Source organism: Mytilus californianus, unplaced genomic scaffold (genome assembly GCF_021869535.1).
Source record: "Mytilus californianus isolate M0D057914Y unplaced genomic scaffold, xbMytCali1.0.p SCAF_5, whole genome shotgun sequence".
Taxonomy (NCBI): domain Eukaryota; kingdom Metazoa; phylum Mollusca; class Bivalvia; order Mytilida; family Mytilidae; genus Mytilus; species Mytilus californianus.
This window is the reverse complement of record NW_026262701.1, coordinates 72,969,344-72,989,547: the sequence shown is the minus strand read 5'-3', so window position 1 is coordinate 72,989,547 and position 20,204 is coordinate 72,969,344. Positions and strand designations below refer to the sequence as shown.

The 20,204-nt window shown below is 32.9% G+C and overlaps 1 protein-coding gene across 1 annotated transcript; it reads left to right on the top strand.

Moving 5' to 3' along the window:
• Positions 1 to 1,102: 1,102 nt before the first annotated feature.
• LOC127702758 (sodium-dependent phosphate transport protein 2B-like) lies at positions 1,103 to 11,325 on the top strand. The gene is made up of 7 exons (XM_052207062.1): positions 1,103 to 1,123; positions 1,418 to 1,538; positions 1,991 to 2,125; positions 3,698 to 3,841; positions 4,941 to 5,248; positions 5,642 to 5,678; positions 11,318 to 11,325. The coding sequence occupies exons 1-7, from the start codon at positions 1,103 to 1,105 to the stop codon at positions 11,323 to 11,325; spliced, it is 774 nt and encodes a 257-aa protein (XP_052063022.1).
• Positions 11,326 to 20,204: the final 8,879 nt, after the last annotated feature.

The following is a 20,204-nucleotide window of genomic DNA, read 5'->3' as shown; positions in this document are numbered from 1 at the left end:
CGTAAAGTTATCGCAAGGCAAATCGTCGTCATTCGGCAAATTCTGGAAAATATACGTAGACGTCGCGATTTCAATAAAAAAGGAACACAGTAGAATGAAAACATTGATAAATGTGTTAGGAAACAGAAAGAACAGGAAGAGAAAAGACAGGCGAAAGATACCAAAGGGACATTGAAACTCATAAGTCGAAAATAAACTTGTATATGCTCAATGAAAAGTGCCACAAACTTACGAACTAATTCACAAGTTAGTGTCTGTATAAAATACTAAATACAGTTTTGTCGTACAAAAATATAAGTATGCTATTAACAAATCACAGAAGAAATTTGATGTTCCTACATTTTAATTCATATTAAATATAGTTGAGTTGCAGTATTAATTGGGTTGTTGCGATTGATATTTTGTTTTAAAGAAAAAACGTTTTATACAATCCTGTTTTCTACGCGGATAAGAATTATAACATTACATTTATTATATTATATGTATTTTTAGCCCTCGGTCGTTTCAGTCCTTATTAAAGCCTTCGGCTCACGAACTGATATCATAACCTAGGGCTGATAATACATCTCATTTGAAAACTGTCTTATCATAATCTGATATAATTGAATATATTTTAAGTAATTAAAAATATCATTGTGTAAATAGTTATTATATTTTGGAGTAGAATAACTACGTAATAAAGTAAAATTTGAGATATATTATCATTCACGATGTAAAGTAAATAACTGTGAATATTTTCCTTGGAGATAAAATTATTCAATCTTTATCACTAAATTAAATTCTATATATACAGTAAAAATAGCTCTAGAGTATTATAAAAAGAAAAACCGAAAAATCTGTAAAAAGATGACAAAACTGTATTTTTTTTAAATTGTCAATATTGCCCAACTAAGCAAGACGTGATAGGGTTTTACTTTCTTAAAAATCTTTAAGATTATAAAATCAGCACCACAACAGACGTCAATACGTCATGATTTACCTTGACCTCTCAGATGAACTGTTATTTTGTTTAGAGTACTGAAAGTATAAAATCAGCAAATTGAGTATTCAACAATGCATTTCCAAAAAGACAGCTTCTTGTCAAGCCAGAGGAACGACAAATATGGAATACGAAACAAAACAGGTAAATTATTTTGTTATATTTCATCTTGTGCAAGCTTTAACATAACAAATATGCATTTGAGAGTATGTTCGGCTTTGAAAATATGTCACAAAATGGTTGCTTAAAGATCAATAAAACAAATGTAGCACTCAACATTTTGAGCTGTGGATGGTTTCTGCGTTTGAACTCTTGCAGCCATGTAATTGTGAAACTTTATTGTTTAACTTTTCTTAGTTTTTAAATCTGTGCATTAGCACGTATTGAACAAGAAAAGCAGTTTACGAAATAAATAAAAAAAAACCTATGTAATTGAAGGTACCAACGGCAGTTGTAGAAGTAGATTCAAATGAACACGTGTCAGATAAAGCAAAAGAAGAAGATTTAGACCCTTGGGCTGTCAATACAAAAGAAACTGACGATGGAAAAGAATGGAAAGGTCAGTGCTTTACTTTCAATGAGAATAATTGTTTTAATAATCAGAGTGATATGACTTTCTACCTATCACAATCTTATTTAAGCATAGAAGGCTGCATTTAAATTTTATTATTATGTTTTGCTAAAGCGACCAATATTCTTTACTTAAACTTGTTGTACAGTACCACATTTTCATGTGCCTGGCTAAAGTCAGGAACTATGTCAGTCGTTGCCGTATGTCTTATGTTAATGTCATGGTTATTTTTTATGTCAGATCTTTAATTGTTTTTTGTTAAATATATCCACAACTTGCATACACTCTGGGCGATTAAGAGTTTGACAAATTGTATAGACACATGTCTACTGTTGAATATTGTATGTTGCCCTCTGTATATATTTTGGTTGATTTTTGTCATTCCTTTGGGCAGATGTTTCATTGAAGTATACCCAACATCTAATTTTTTCATCTTATTGTTTCAGATATGTCAAGTAAAGACAGGTCAGTTGACCTCATCACTGTCCTAATCAAGATTGCATTTATTTTTGGATTTTTATACCTTTTCATTTGTTCACTCGATTTTCTCAGTGATGCTTTTCAGCTGGTTGGAGGTACGTAATGATTGTAAATAAGTGAAATTGTTAATAATAAAATATAATATTTTTTTTTATTTAAGAATCGATGCTTTTTTTATAATTTTATTGGAGTGTATAAGCGTTAACCGAAGAACATATGCATGAAGCGCGAGAGTGCTTCATATTAAACATGTGCGCACTATCAACGCTTTTACAACCTTATAAAATTATAAAAAGAAGCATTTAATTCTTATAGTTACATTTTTATGCTACAACCTATCTTCGCTAGCTAAGGGTTATGATCCGGTCACCCTACTCTTCGTCCGCAGATTACGATAGCATGTGTGTGCCATCTAGAGACCGATAGAAGTCACGCCCATTCCGACTACATCATTTTTTACCAATGGCAGCACTTGAACTCTTCAGTTTGGAGGTGTAACAATGATTGTGTACAGTGTTTACAAATTTCGTGAAGCAGGAATCGCAAGTATACATTGATTTTCTAGCATGTGTACGAGAAACATACTAAAGAACTTCAGACAGTTGATTAAGAACTTTAAAAGTGTCATTAGATATGGTCCTGTGTTTTGGGGGTAAAGACTCGTTGTACAATCTGCACGTGGCAAATGTTTATTTGCATTTTCTACATTAACAAGTGACCACCGTAAGGGTTTTTTTGATTGGATGCAGCCAGTTACAATTGCGACCAATGGAAATAATTACCTTGTGGACCCTAAATTCTAACTTAATCCGCCGAGGGAAAAGAGTAGGGCGACCGGATCATTACCCTTGGCTAGCGAAGATGGCTACAACCCTACAATTAAGAGTTATTTAAAGCTCTTCGTTTGTTTTTGTAAGCATTGTTTTTACATTATCACGAATAGCACGTGCAGTGATAGCAGTTGTATTTTATACGAAAATAAAATGTGTTGGAGTGCCTCACGATTGTTGTCAGCCAATTAAAAATACGGATTTTAACAAATCATACATGTAATGTAATCATTTACTCTTAGAACATCCACTGTTACACAACAGTAGGGTGTACATTTTTATTAACATACACTTTGCAAGACATATATTTTTAGAGTAACTTCTGTTTGTAAAATCAAGACTATTTATTGTTGCACCAGACATTTTAAAATATAATAACACATTATTATTCTCGTGCGTCCGAATCACTTTTCAAGCTCAGACCTAAACATCAGATAGCCACGGATGTATAATTCGGAGAAACGTTCTGAGATATATCATCAAAAGAGACATAACAAGAATAGCCAAATTCTTCTAAAGTCACCTTTGCCTGGGGAGTTGGAACCTTAGTTTCTTAATAATTTCATAATTCAAGTTTTGTCTAAATTGAACTAAAATTCATTGTTAAACATCAATTTTGTCATCATCCATTTTTCAAGAAAACGAGAACAGTTATCTATACAACTTAGTATAACAGTTTAGTATCCGTTTAAATTGAACTCAAATCTGTAGTCTCCATTAAAACTTTCACATTGAAAGTTACTTAGATAAAAAGAAGAAGTTAAATGTAATGCCAGACCATTACAATATCGTATTAAAACTGTCGAGTATACGGTATATAAGATATATATCTTGCAGGGAAAACAGCAGGAAAGGTTTTCAGAGAGAACGAAATTCTTACCAACCCAGTAGCTGGTTTGATGATGGGAGTTCTGGTTACTGTTTTGCTACAGAGTTCCTCCACTACAACGTCGATAATTATCACTATGGTAGGGTCTGATAGTAAGTTTTGTTTGATACAAAATTAAATGAAGATAACTCATTCAAAATTCAGTATGTAAATTTTGGATAAGAAAGCTTCCCACAAGCCGAGTAAAGACATTTTTGGATGACATAATTGATGCAAGCAATGTAAGAATATAATGACAATAAGCAATGTTTAACAGTTACAACTGAACAAAATTCTTAACTTGCTGATTTTTATATAGAAATTTATCTAACTACTAACTAAATCCTTTCAGGCTATGTAAAAGTAAGAGTAAAGGAGCTTTTTGTGCAGAATGAAAAGAAGCTAGCTTTATCCTTTAATTTAACGTTCCGCTATATAGATGATGTCATTTCACTAAATTACTCAATGATTTGTTGGTTACTATGTTGAACTCATTTATCACATCGAACTTGAAAGAAAGGATACAGTTAAGTCTGCCTCATAATTTTACCTTACTCCTAGAAATTGACAATTAGGGTCGGTTGAGAACAAAACTTTACGACAAAGGGGATGATTTCAGCTTCCCAATTGTGAATTTTCCATTTCTATGCAGCAACATTCTAACAGAGCCTGCATATGGAGTATATATATCTCCCAGTTGATACAATGTTTAAGAGCTTGCATTTCCTATCATGCTTTCCTTGACAGAGAGTTGCTGCTTACAAGGAAACTATTAAACCAAAGGTTCCAAGTGGTGAAGTTGAAGTAATTCCTTCCAAAATTGTACAGACGCCATCACGAGTCTGTTGATCGTTATGGATTATCTGTTTCACAGATGACGACGGGTATCTTCCAATTGTCGGTAACCACAGTCCCGTTTCCTTTTCCTCGATGTCCGAATGAGACTGATCACAGAGTGTGTACTTACATGCGCACGGGTGCAGCATGTGGAGCAGGATCTGCTTACCCTTTCGGAGCATTTGATATCAGTGACGGTTTTTGGTTGTGTTCGTGTTGCTCAGTCTTTAGTTTTCTATATTTAGTTTTGTATACTGTTGTTTGTAATTTGAAATCGACTTACGAGTTTCTTTATCCTTTTGGTATCTTTTACATCTCTTCTCTTAGAAATGCTTACTACGGAGATTGAGTAAGAATTTATGCATTTCATTTTAGTTATTCCAATCAAGACCGCTATACCAATGGTAATGGGAGCAAATATTGGAACATCAGTTACAAACACCATAGTTTCATTGACACAGTCGAGTGATCGAGAAAAGTTCCGGAAAGCATTTGGTGGTGCAACAGTGCTAGATATGTTTAACTGGTTGTCTGTTATAATTCTTCTACCAACAGAAATAGCGTTTCATTATTTATATCATCTGACAAGCGCCATTGTTGGAAGTTTACATTCAACAGAATCTGGCAAGAAAAACGACATGCTACAAATAATAACAAGACCCTTTACAGAGCTCGTTGTTCAGGTAAACATAAACATATAGACTACATATTTATATACACGCAGTTCTTAGCTCGTTTGATTGTGTTTGCTAATAGTATATTAATGGCATATTTAAAATAAAAATAATTGAACAAGGAATGCGATAGGTTGGTTATACTAAGAGGTTTGTCCAGAAAACAAGTTAAGGACACTGTAAAAGAGATTAAGATATTTTAGATAGGGTCTCATAGTCTAGTCTTCACGATTCAATGGAACGTCCCTTATATTATTGGACGCTCCGGTGTATTTATAAATCCCGCACAGTTAACCTGATGCTCTTCAGCTGTTGTGCTTTACTGCTAGTATCGGGAACTCTATTATAAACGCCAGTGAAACCTTGAGGTCATATCTCTGACAGTTGAAATGTGTTATTTAGATCAATCAAAGTATATTAAATTCGAACAGTATCAACTGTAATAGTTATACGAGTGTGACAAGATTTTTTGTTAGGGAAATTCGATGTTTACGTAAACGCATTTCATGACACTACAACTGCTTATCAGAAGCAAGTTTTACGTTTTAAACCCGATTGTGAAATAGTCATTGGTTGGAGAACTGCATGGCGGGTGATGCATGCATTGCAAGAAACGTTTATCCTGTCGACTGTACAGGTCAGAGCAAAACTGGGAATCCCATATATACCTCTTCATTAAAAATGGGCATCCCACATATACCCCTACATCAGCTTTTTCTACTAAAATGTGAATTGTATATACGAATTTCTTTTTTAATGTCATGAAAAATCGTACTTTGTAAAGAACTACATTGATTCCAACACGAAGATGATATCATCAAAATGCTGGTATTGTTTTTATCGATAACATATTTTTTGCCTTTCGTAGATTGATATTTCAGCAGACAGTTGGTATTACAATGGCGACTTATTGTGCAACTCTACTAGCGAACTTGTTTTTACTCATCTGAAGCAGAATTCAAAGGGAAAAAAAGAAAAAAACTTGTTCTCCAATTTTTCTTTCAGCTATATTGATGATTTCCAATCTTTTTTCAATTTCCAATCAATAACCCCTTTACAATGAATGTTTGCCAATTTATATATCCAAGTGAACTTGAGATTAAGGATACCATTGAAACTTGATATTGACAGTCAAAGACGACTTTAAACTAAAATCAATGACACACATAATGATTTCAATTTTCCAATTGCCAACCTATGGAGCGTATGGAGTTTATGTATTTCAATTAATATGTTACGCCTGTGCATGTTCACACTAAATTTATTTTATAAATAGGCAATCATACCACATCTTCTTGTTTTTATGCACTAATAAGGTTGTGCTCCGTACCTACAAATTTTTCCATCAGAGTTAAGTGGGAGAACAACACTACAAAAGTGTAACGCTCACCATCACGAAGTGGTTGGCCGATAGGATATGGCTGTGTCTCAAATAACTAACGACTTGTTTTCACGGTCGTTGTCATTCACATACCAGTATAGTAGTCTGATCTGTAAATAAATCGTTGATGTCCTATTTCCGAGTGTGACATTTTAAATAAGTGTTGATTCGGATGACCAGTGATGAGTGCATAGTAGGAGACGCTTACCATGTCAAAACACTTGATCTCGCTCCTTTTGGAGTTTATGCGATTCCTTCTGGGAATAATGTTACCTTGATTTGTATATTCTAAATGGATAAAACAGATTTGAACATTAGTAAACTACATGTACTGTTGCCTCAAAATCATTGTTAGTATAGGCGAATTTGCTGGACAAGGTCAAACATTTGGATGACTTGTGAAGCCTCAACGTTCTATTGCATTAAATACGCAAATGAGAGGTCCGGCCACTAGACCAATACAGATAAATTTTTTTTATTTGTAATTTTTGCCCAAAAAGTCGTTATTAATAATTGTGTTGTCGTAATTAAAATAAGGATCATAAAAAAATTGTCATTTTCTCCAAACCCAATTTACCTCGTACACTGATTTTGAATAAACTCATCATAGATACCAGGGTGGAAATTTTGTATTTGTGCTAGACGCGTGTTTCGTCTACAAAAGACTCATCAGTGACGCTCGAATAAAAAAAAGTTAAAAAGGCCAAATAAAGTACGAAGTTCAAGAGCATTGAGGACCAAAAATTCCTAAAGGTTTTGCCAAATACAGCTAAGGTAATCTATTCCTGAGGTAGAAAAGCCTTAGTATTTCAAAAATGTAAAGTTTTGTAAACAGTATATTTTGAAGAATGTCACTACAGAAGCAAGGACAGCTTATTACTCATCCGAGTTCACTGTCCGTTTTTTTTGTGTGCTGCAGACTTCATAGTTGTGTGCTGAGGACTGATGTTTGTCTGTTCGTCGTTCTTGGTCATTGTGTTTTTTTTTTTTGCTTTTTCTAATACCTTGGAATATAAAAACAATAGTGTTATGTCTTTTCCATTCATCTAGGAAGTTAAATTGTTTTTTTTTTAATATACACCTTGAATTACATTGAGCGCTGTATCAATACCTAAAGAAGAAACCTTCCTTTGTTTGAGTGGAACGTATTTCATGGATAACCTTTGGTTTACCTAATTATATCCTAAAATATCATACAACTTTAAATTGTAAACTGCACGTGTAAGGAGCTTACGCGTATTTTATTGTTCTTAAACTGCTGTTTTAAAATGAGTTTTGTAATACTGGTAATGGAAAGTTATATTTTTCTAAGCCTTGCATCTCTTTTTCTGGATAAATGTTTTTTTTCTTTTTCTATACTATGCAAAACTTTCACTAAATCATTTATTTTCGACCCTATGAAGGCATGTGACTTCGGTAAAAGAAAAAAAAGGTGCCTTGACCACTTATTGATCGAATAAGGTTTAAACAAAGCTTCTAGTGCTTATTTTGACGATTTTAAAAGAAAATCATTTATTAGGCTCTGGAAAAGATAAACAGAATAGAGATCAATAGTTAAATATTTGAAAAATTAAAAATATAGACATGAAGACCATCAGTTCAGACCCTCATCGGTGATAGAAATATATTTTTCTTATTTGCTGGATTCTTTTGCAGATAAAAAATATAATCGTAATATTATTTCGATTAAAAAAATAACACGGTATTATTTTCTTTTAGATTTAACAATAGTTGACCAGTTGAAAATACAAGAAATAAATTATACCCTTGAAGGTATTAACACTACCAACTCTTTTATCAACTGGAAAAGTGATGAGACATTAATGAAGACAATCAACGTAGAGAGATGTAAGTGTAATAAAAAGACAGACACGGGTTTCTATAATACATGTACATAGCGAATTATGTTAAGGGGTTAAAACGACAAAAAAAATAATGTAAAAACAAGGGATTTGATATTGCCTGCAGAATAACATTTTAGAAAACGGGATTCCAGAGAAAATCGTGAATCTTAATTCCATTCGAAGAATATGAACCTGCGAACTAATGAATTCTTTCATTTATGAACAATCAATTCAATATGAAGTTTTTTTAGTTAACCATGTTGTCAGGATCACAATAGAGAAATAACCTTGCATATACTCAAAAAGTAGAGATCAGCCGCAAAAAGAAACATCTGACGACACACATATTATGTTCTAATATATGTATATTCAAAATTAAGATTTCAAAGTAAGTCAGCTGGAATGTTTGCAATATAAATGTTGATTACGTAATTGGTCATTGAAGTTGAATATTCTGGACGAAATCTTTTTTTCTGTTGAAAATAATCTCATCATAAAATTGAATATATAGCAGAATTTCAGGCTTAATCAAGTATGTACCGTACTGATATACTAAAATAAATAAACTCTATACAAATTTAATGCGTCCGAAGCATTTTTGTCTCTCCTGCGACGAACATCGCTGTATGCGAGACATAGGGACTACTATCCGGCGGCGGCGGCGATTTAAACTTTTCAGCTTTAAATTTCAGAAGGTAGAAGACCTGGATGCTTCATATCTTATACGCTTATACCTTATGTTACGAAGTTTCTGTCTGTTATATGTCCAATGTCATTGACATCATTTTTAATGGTTCAGCGACTTCTTAAAATATTGTTTTTTTGTCATGGTAATTTCTCACTTATTATGAGTAATTGGATCACTATATTTTGCATATGAGTTCCTTACAATGTGCACATGTCCGTCAGACAGGGTTTACCTGACCTCGACCTCATTTCATGGACAGTGATTAAGGTTCAAGTTACGTGATTATGTTCGTTTTTCAGATACTATAAGCAGTCGGTCAACTATATGTGGTGTATAGAATGATTGTAAGGGGTACATGTCAGTCTGGCAAGTTTCATCTGACCTTGACCTTATTTTTCATGATTCATTGGTCAGTGTTAAGTTTTTTCTGTTTTGGTCTATTTTACAAGTACTATAAGCAATAGGTCAACCATATTTGGTGTATGGAATGATTGTTAGATGTACATTTCTGTCTGGCAGATATCATCTGACCTTGACCTCATTGTCATGGTTCATTGATCAATGCTAAATTTTTGGGTTGTGGTCTGTTTTTCAAATACTATAAGCAGTAGGTCAACTATATTTGGTGTATGGAATGATTGCAAGTTGTACATGTCTGAATGGCAGGTTTAATCTGACCTTGACCTCATTTTAATGGTTCATTGATTAATGTTAAGTTTTTGTATTTTGGTCTGGTTTTTTTCCAATTACCATAAGCAATAGGTACTTGATGTATGGAATAATTGTAAGGTGCAATGTCTGTCTGACAGGATTTATCTGACCTTGACATCATTTTCATGGATCTTTAAAAAATGTTAATTTGATGTGATACTTGTAGTAAGACCTTTATCTTTAAAACGTTCAACAAAAAATCAATGGTCAGTAAAGCAGGCGAGACATTTCGGCGTGTGCACTCTTGCCTTTTATTTACCTTCATGAGGAATGCTCAATAACGCCTAAATCAACAAATGGCAAAGGCAAGGATGTATAATAATTTGAACACGTGAATATCTATCTGAACAAAAGAGACCGCGAAAGAAGTTAGCACGCTTGATTTTTAACGAATATTTAAACAGAAAATGTTATTGTTCTAAATAACGACAGAGTGGAGAATGGAATAACTGTTCGAGTCGCTTATGTCATAGAACAATTCTGAAGAAGATGACAAAGCTTCTTTTTAGGCCTGAAACCTAAAAATATATTGCGATATTGTATGAAATGTGACATTCTGATGATTGATTGCTATAGTAAAAATGTTTTCAATATGATAAAATTACCTTTTATATAAAGTTTAAAAAAAATTCAGATCATATTTGATATATTTGGAACTACGAAAGTGTTGAAGTTACATAATCGAACACAGATATAGTGAAAATGAAATAAACGATTTTTACAATATATAATATTTAAGAATAAGTAAAATATATTAAACTGCATTGTAAAATATCAGTTGCAACTCAAATATGAAGCTTTTTGATGGAGATGATTCAATTAACATAAAAAGAAGAAATGACTAATAGCCAATTTAGAGCAATAGCAGTGACTTCCCTTTGCATATAAAATTTGTTTTATTTATAATAGTAACCCTTTTCACAAGTAACATAAACCACTTATATCTATCATCCTATTATTATATTTAATTCTAGATTACTTCTTTATATCAAATCAATATCTTTAATACGTGCATATTTGTACTAGATCAATTTTATTCCCCGATAGTCCAATTTTGATTCGTATTTCAGAAATAATTACTTCAAATTGATATGACTAACTAATATACAATGCTCTTCAACTTTGTACTTGTTTGGCTTTATAACTATTTTGATCTGAGCGTCACTGATGAGTCTTATGTAGACGAAACGCGCGTCTGGCGTATTAAATTATAAACCTGGTACCTTTGATAACTACTAATAATACGTGTGCTTGGCATAATTTCAAGCAGATAACCTGTGGACGCAGAATAGTACGAGAAGTTGAATGCATTTATTCCCGATTACTAATTAAGACATTATTAACATGATTAAATCAATGATTTTTAATGGATTTATGTTATATACCAATATAATCTCTTGATTATATTTTTGGTTGTATTATGTTATAGCATAAACAAGATTATTCATTTTAAGATTGTTAAATTAAATTACACGGCAGCGAAAATTGTGAGGAAAAATACAAATATTGACACCACGAATGTGCTCTTATCCTATATTAATTCAAACTAATAATTTGGTCCGGGTGATAATCATATCAATCATATATGTACTTTTCACTTCAATAACATTTTGATATTCTTTTTTCAGGAATGACGATTCTTGTCCAGAGTAGCTCTGTATTCACGTCAACGTTAACGCCATTAGTTGGAGTAGGAGTTGTAAGCCTTGACCGGATGTTTCCTCTAACTCTTGGTGCAAATATTGGAACTTGTATTACAGGAATACTTGCTGCGCTCGCAAGTCCTGCGAAGGCTATTCCATACGCACTACAAATTGCACTTTGTCATTTATTTTTTAACATCAGCGGAACACTTTTATTTTATCCAATACCGATTACAAGAAAAGCGCCAATCAACCTTGCGAAAAAGCTGGGAAATATCAGTGCAAAATATCGTTAGTTCTCAGTCGTATATTTGATAGTGATGTTCCTTGCTCTTCCAGGTTTCATTTTTGGTCTATCTCTTGCGGGAACGCTGCCATTTTCAATTATTGGCTCAATAATATTATTTTCTATTCTTTGTATTTGTATTATAAACTGTTGCCAATCAAAATGCAAAGGTTGTTTGCCGCCAGTTTTAAAAAGTTGGAACTTTTTGCCGTTGTGCTGCCATTCTTTCAATCCATTAGACAACGTGATGAAAAGACTTTTTGGAGTATGTAGCTGTTGTACAAAAGAAACAGAAAATGCAGTTTCTAAAACAGGTGAACAAACCATTTCTGGACAAAGCTACGATAACACAGCATTCACAGTGTTATAGAATAACCAGGACTATAACATACTGTATAACTCAATAAACTGCAAGCGTGATAAACATGAGATTTCTTCTCAACAGAATTTATATTTTCGTACGCAGCTGCTTTTTCAACAGAAAGTTACTAGTTCTGAATAGTATGACGGCATATTGCTAAAAAATAACGTCTGTACTTACATATTTTAAAAGATAGTAATATTTACCCTGTTACATGTATTTATCGTCATATATACAAAAGTATATATGACAGTGTTTTTATTCAGGTACAAACTATACTATGTAAGTATGTACGCATAATGCAGAGACTGCTTTCGTTCACTAATAAATGAGACAAATATGCATATAGAATAAAAATATTTAAACCGATAAGTTTTGGACAACATTTTCATTTCTACTGTTTATGCATACCATCTTATCTATCCCAATCACCAGTCAAAAGTCGTTTGTGGACTATAATTCGTACAAAAAAAACCCAACTGTATCCTTGCTGAAATGATATACCATGACACCACATAAATGATAAAGTAATTGACAATATCGATTGTTTTCGATATATTGATATATTGATTGATTGTTGGTTGCTTAAAGTCCAGTGGTAAATATTGCATACATGTTCAGGACGAGAACAAATTAACAATAAATACAATAGGTAGGTCCTGTAATAAAGGCCGTCCGGAATGAAGGTCGGGGAAATTTAGACTGCCACTGAAAAATGAGGGTGAATTGGATAGAGACAAAATTATGCCTTGGAACAGGCCTCCTACAGGCAAGAGTTCGTAACGTGCAGAGAGCGTGGCATTATCTTTACACGAGGCATTTTTAAAATCCAAACTTCATGGTTTTTTAAGGCTAAAGTATAATATTGCGAGAGAAAATATATATCCCTTGTTTTTGAGAATTCACAATAATTTTAGTTGGATGTACTTTAATTCTTCCTCCTTCAACTCATTTCTTATAAATGCATAGCAGGAGACGCTTTCTCTGTCGACACATCCGGTCTCGTTCCTTTTGGAGTTCATGCAATTCACTCTGTTTCTATGTTTGCAACTTTGATTTGTCATTTTAATTGATTGATGAGATTTGAACTTCGGTAAACTACTGTTCCCGTAGGTTTTTATCATTTCTTATGGAAGTTATCGATTTTAATAAAGAAAAACATTCAAGCGACATAGTCTATACTAAACTAATGTTTCTGACTTATCACCAAGACATATAATGCATTTGTTATATTTATTTACTTTCAAATTGAGATTTATTTTTGTAAACAGTGGGATACTCCAATTTGAAACATGTACCCATTACATCTGATATTTATGATAGGTATATATTATCTTAAATCGTTTGTGTGGTTTTTTTCCAACTAAAGAATAGACAATGAATGTTATTATATGCACTCAAATGTACTTTTAGAAGTTATTATACTAGATTTCCTGAAAAAATCGGGCAATCATCATGCCATTTCAACATTTTTAAACTGATCCTGCTCATTTGAGAGAAGTGGTTGGTTTATGACTTAAAACCTATTATCCAATTGTTTAAGACTTAGTAATAATTCTTTTTAACTACACTCATAAATGAAAATAACATTTTGTAAATTTCGTGCGTCCGAAACACTTTCTGTATGACCCTTCTTTAGAAAGGCTCAAACTAAAACAATTTGAAACTTATAGATGATAAATACTTAAACGCGTCATTAGCTAAATTATCAAAAGAGATCGGAAAGGAAAAGCCAAATCCATCTAAGGTCAACTTTGCCTGAAGGAGTTGAAACCTTAGTTTTTAAATAATTTCTAAAGTAATCAACTGAAAATTTAATAAAAGTATGTTATAATGTGAACTGGAGACTTCAACCTGTCCACACACTCAGTCTTGCTCATTTTGGAGTTTTTGCGATTCCCTCATTTATTTATTATTACTTTGATTTGTATTTTCTTAATCGATTTATGAGATTTGAACATTTGTTAACCACTGTTACCTAATATTAAACCATGTCAGTACCGAAGCAATGACTATCATGCCTAATTGGTTAATGATACCCTCGGGGAATAGCAGTCCACCAGGAGCGGTATCGACCCAGTGCTGGTAAATGAAAATAACGCTTAACAAATGTCGTGGGTCTGCAGATCATTACGGAATTTACCTTCACTAGGAACGCTCAAACCTTAACATTATAAAACCAGGGATGACAAATACTTTAACGAGTCAACAGCTATATGATCAAATGAGACAAAATTCATCTAATAAAATTGAAATGGGGAATGTGTCAAAGAGACAACAACCCGACCAAAGAGCAGAAAACAGCCCAAGGCCACCAATGGGTCCTCAACACAGCGAGAAAATCCCGCACTCGCAGGTGGGCTTTAGCTGGCCCCTTAAACAAAAATGTGTACTAGTTCAGTGAAAATAGACGTCACACCAAACTCCGAAACATATAAATGAACTAAAATTAAAAAAACATACAAGACTAACAAAGGCCAGAGGCTCCTGACTTCGGACAGGCGCAAAAATGCGGCGGGGTTAAACATGTTTTGTGAGATCACTTTGCCTGATGGAATAGGTATAAATATTAATTAAAAAACTAATCAAAGATACCAGGCCTATAATTTTGTAAACAAGGCACACGTTTCGTCTACCAAAGACGTTTCGGTGGTGCTAGAATCTATAAAGTTGTAAGCCAACATCAATAACAAAGTTGAAGAGCATTGGACACCAAAATTCAAGAAAAGTAATGCCAAATCTTTAAACACTAAGACGATAGCATCATACCTTCAATATTTATCCCATATTTAACAACCACAAAAAATTATGATGATGTTTGATTTTAATTCTAAAGCATTACGTGACTATAGAAATAACGACGAACTCAAGAAAACCTGACATTATTATATCTTTTTGATAGCATAATTGTCACTGGAAACATTGAGAGGTCAGTCTTTGAATGTGCTTTTAATGGACCTTTCTTGTGTGTATAGGACTGTTTTCAAATTAATGGAACGCGATATGTAAACAAAACACAGAAAACACCTATTTGGAAAAATGGAGCATATACACAAAAAATAAACCCAATAAAAATGACCATGAACACGAATTACATTGACGTAGGTCTATTTGAATCAATGCCTGACAGAAATTGTAAAATCGATTAGTATGGAATATTTGTTTTGCGAGGGAGACGATTGACATTATCCTTTTTAACTTTTTTTTATATTTCTGTATTGCTTACAAACAAAAATTAAATACAAGAGCAGCAAATTTTCAAATGGCCTGAATGGAAAACCGTTTATAAATAGATCTCAGAGTGTGTCATATGAAGGATTTATAAACCAAATATGCTAAAGAACTGGCGTTAACAAATGTAACCACTTGTTACAAGTCTGAAATGTGTTCCATAATTTCTTTAGCTGTAAAAAATCACTTCTCGTTTTTTATAGGACACTTACTTATTAACTTTGTTGTCTCATTGGCACTCATACCACATCTTCTTATATCTACATAACGTTAACCGTTAGCATTTATTAAGTTAATTACAGTGCTAAATGTGTATATCCACACTTCGAAAGAAGGGTGTTAACTGGTTTACGTCTCTCCACCGTCACATGACGTTTTGATCCCACTATTCTCAGGAATCATAAATAAGAGCTTCCATAAATTTGGTATAAAGCTTCATGTGAGTAAGTTTTTACTGTTAGAGAAATGTTCACATTCATTGCTTTTCCACTGTTTATCTAATACTTATGTATTATTACACAAAATTGTCATGTGTAATAGGAGAAAAGTGTGGTAAGGGCCCTTTTGGTTAATAATACCAAGTTGCTTGTAATAAGATAAAAATCCCTTCAAGTTGACGAATAGATATGTAAGAAAGTAAAATAGAACTATTTTGTCGAGTTTTTCGTTAAAGCGTTGACACCCCAAAAAGGTAAAAAATAGGGGTTTTGTTTTAAGTTGACAAATCGTCTTGATTTCAAACATATTAAGGCTAAGGAAGCATAAAGCACAGGCTTCGACAAACTAAATATTCTAGTCAGATAGATAATTTGTTATAACAAAAAACCAAAGTTTGAAGTACTTTTTTTATCGATGTGCTATATGTTTTCGGACCTAAAAGCCAATGAAAGTTGGTCTGTTTTTTTTTAATTTCTTGGAAAATCACAATTTATTCTATTTGTGACGTCATGGAAAGAACGCTATTTTTTTACAAATAGACCTATAACTTTTTGAGCCATTGTTCAGCTATGATTCATTGTGACGATGGCCAATAAATTCTTATTTTAATTTGAGCTGTAAACATGGGCCTTATCAATCCTACTGCTTTTGGTTGCATTTTGCTGCGAATAAGAGCTTTCTGAAATTTGGTTTCATGTAAAATCTATGTGATGATTATTTTTTTATAGCAATATGCGTTGTCAGTTTCTTTTAAATTTATGAGTTTTGAATAAACTTATTAAAGATAAATTTTGTACCACAGACGCGCGTTTCGTCAACAAAAGACTCATCAGTGACGCTCGCATCAAAAAAGTTAAAAAGGCCAAGTTTAGTACGAAGTTGAAGAGCATTGAGTATCCAATATTCCGAAAGGTTTTGCCAAATACAGCTAAAGTAATCTATTCCTGATGTAGAAAATCAATCCTAAGTATTTAGAAAAATTCAAAGTTTTGTAAACAGTTAATCTATAATCATGACCATATCAATGATAATTCGTGTCAACACAGAAGTGATGACTACTAAACTAGTAATACCCTCTGGAGGAAACCTCCACCAGCAGTGACATTGACTCAGTGGTTGTAAATAATCTCATCATAGAAATCATGTATCACAGACGTGCGTTTCGTCAGTGACGCTCGAATCAATAAAGTTTAAAATTCCAAATAAAGTACAAAGTTGAAGAGCATTGAGGACCCGAAATTCTCATCAAATGTCTGTTTTGCGAGGGTAGCATTAATAATAAATACCTCACAGTTCAACCTGTTTCGTCGGTGTGAAAGTTGTTGTATCCAAAACAATGTCGAAATAGAACTAGATATTCGAAGATGGTCGTCTGAACTGAAAACATTTTGGATAACACATTAAAAGACATCATAATAGTAGATTTGCGAATTGCAAATCTTTTGTAGGATTATCCCGACCGAAAGCGAATATGGCCCTTACCGCTAGGATTTTTTGCCAAAAAAATATGTGTCGAAATTAAATAAACACATTCTGTTTCGTTGAAACCACTTACTGTTTTAGGTTTTTTTTTTAAATAATGGTTTTCAAAACAATATATTGGTCTAAATGACATAAAGTACAGCATACAAGAAACCGGTTTCTAAAATTTGTAGACATTGAATAAAAGAAAAGATCTTGTACACTGTAAAGACAGAGACAATCTATTTGTGTTGTTGAGGTTTTGTCTCGCTGACTTGACCCAAATATCTACTTTTGTTGAAATAATATAATTTGGATTCAACAACAAACAACTTGGTCTTTTTTTTAGCATTTCTGCTAAAAAACGTATTTCTTTAAATATGAATTATAATATTTTGAACAATTAACCTCTACTTTTTCTAAAACAAAGGCTTTCAATTATCATTTAATACAGGGAGTCCTGCATTCAAGCCACTGAACTTTCTGTTACAATGTTATATAAAAAAAGAAGTGGGTGATATTATTTCAAGAAATGATGATTTGTCTTTCTATACTTAGAATATAGCAGGATCAGTCAAGCCAATAAACAAAAATTAAACATCTTTATTTTATTTTTTGTTAAATGTGGGAGATGGGGCCCATCTTACTTAGTGTTCTAAATTAATACTGATGACTGAAATTTTACAGAAACATGACTAAGATTTATATACAATTGAATGAAAAATACCCTACAAAGTAACCTGCCACTTCTTTTAAATAATCAGATCAGTATTTATTTAACAGTTAAAAAATGATGAGTTGGTATTATGATTGCCCGAGTTTGTCAGTGAATTTAGTATTTTAACTTATGAAAGTACATAAAAGTGCATATACTAACATAAAAATAAGAAGATGTGGTATGATTGCCAATGAGACAACTCTCCACCAGACAAAATGAAGAAGTTAACAACTGTATGTCACCGTACGGCCTTCAACAAAGAGCAAAACCCATACCGCATAGTAAGCTATAAAAGGCCCCGAAATGACAGATGTAAAACAATCCAAACGAGAAAACTAATGGCCTGATTTATGTACAATAAACCAAAAACAAATATGATATACTGCACCAAGGCTCCTGACTTTGGACAGGCACATACAGAATGTGGTGGGGTTAGCAAGATAGTTACATTGCATACTTTTTAGTCATAGTAAAGAAAAATCACACATGCGACTAAACTAATACATAATAAATAACTAACGTGAGTAGCACAATGAACGCGATCTAACATGCTTCAAATTGGATTATCTCCCGTTAACTATAATAAATCTAAATTAAAAAGTACCTTCTTAATCATAACACATATATATCTCTGGGATATCCGTTCGATACGTGTAGTAAAATTTTGTCGCTTTTGTGTTTTGCTATTATAAGTTTCAAAATCTTAATTCTATAAAGCAATGAGTTGTTCAACGGAATAATAAAAAGAAAATAAAAGTTCATACAACTAAACTTATTTTAAATTCCCGATAAATTTTGTCTCTAGCTATCGAAATTTATTTTGTAGACTGAAGGTAGCTGCAATTCGAAGCCAAACATTCGTATTATCTTATCTTTTGTGTAGCAGGAACTGCTTACCCTTCGGAGCATCTGAGTTCACTCCCGGTGTTAAGTGTTGCTCGTTCTCTAGTTTTTATGTAGTGTTTTGTGGCATCGTCTTTTTTACCATTGTGTTTTCAGTTTTGCTTCAACAGGATTTTTGATTGTCCTATTTCAATTTCTGCTGGTGGACTGAAAGTCCCCGAGGGTATCACCAGCCAAGTAGCACGTTCTTCGGTACTGGTAAAAAAATACGGATATTTTTCTATTTAAATGTGCTACTATGAAATATCGAAATCATTTTAAATTAAAGAATATATCTTCCTCACGCATAGCTCTGATTACTTGTCCAGATTTAGCTTTCCTTTGACCCTTTTTTGTGTTTTTTTCCAGCTCTTTAACGTTTGTATTAGGGTTTGGACTTTGGCCTCGAGCATCACTGAAGAGACATTAATTGTCGAAATACGCATCTGGTGCAATAAATTTAGTACAGTTATTGTTATTGGGTATATTCCGCCTCTTTTGTTTTATAATAAAATGATCTCTCAAAATCTTATTGTCTCAACATAATACAAGGTACTGTAAAAGGAATTCCCAAAAATCAAGCCCATTGTCTACTTCTGTTGGTACAATCGCCATTGTATAATACTTAATCAATAGTGTTGACTATTTGATTCCATTTGTATTGATCAGTTATAGTCTACATAGTACATGCGACTTCGACTGAGTAGCTGATATACAAATAAACAGCTGCGCCAAGAGCGCATGATACGCCTTTACTGTGCATTTTGTTGCAAGAATAAAATCGAAAATTTTGAACGCATTTAATCTTAAGCAAATAAAATAGCTCTGCAGAAACACATGAGGATATCTTTATTCTTAAATCGCAGCAGTTGTTATGTTCACCAATTCCAAAAATTATTTAAAGTTTCCACTGAATAAATTCAAGCAATCTCAAGTTATGGTACACTATGTTTAAAATTTACTTAAATCTGACAATTAAAGTCTTATAAAATGGAGCTTCCATTCATCAATCGCCTTAACAATATAAAGTTTTGAGGAAATCGATTCAGGATTACAAGGGTTAGTGCGCAATTTGTGAAAAATTGTCTTAAATCTAACGGTAAACGTTCCGTTACTCTAGAATAACATAGCCGCAAATAAAAAATACCAAAGGGAACTTTTGTTCGTCAATTTTAAGGTTGTGTTCAATTTATATTAAGATAGTTGAAAGGAAATTTGAGTTATCGTACAAAGCGTTGACGACTGACGACGGACTGACATTGGTATACCATAATACGTCCCGTCTTCGATAGGCGTTAAAAAATAATCCAAAGCTTTTAAA

Bases quoted from the DNA above. Each gene is read 5' to 3' on its own strand.
- LOC127702758 (XM_052207062.1), top strand. From the start codon at position 1,103: ATGGAATACGAAACAAAACAG. The intron at 1,539-1,990 runs GTCAGTGCTTTA...TTCATCTTATTG, and splicing joins CGATGGAAAAGAATGGAAAG to TTTCAGATATGTCAAGTAAA. The intron at 3,842-4,940 runs GTAAGTTTTGTT...ATTTCATTTTAG, and splicing joins CACTATGGTAGGGTCTGATA to TTATTCCAATCAAGACCGCT.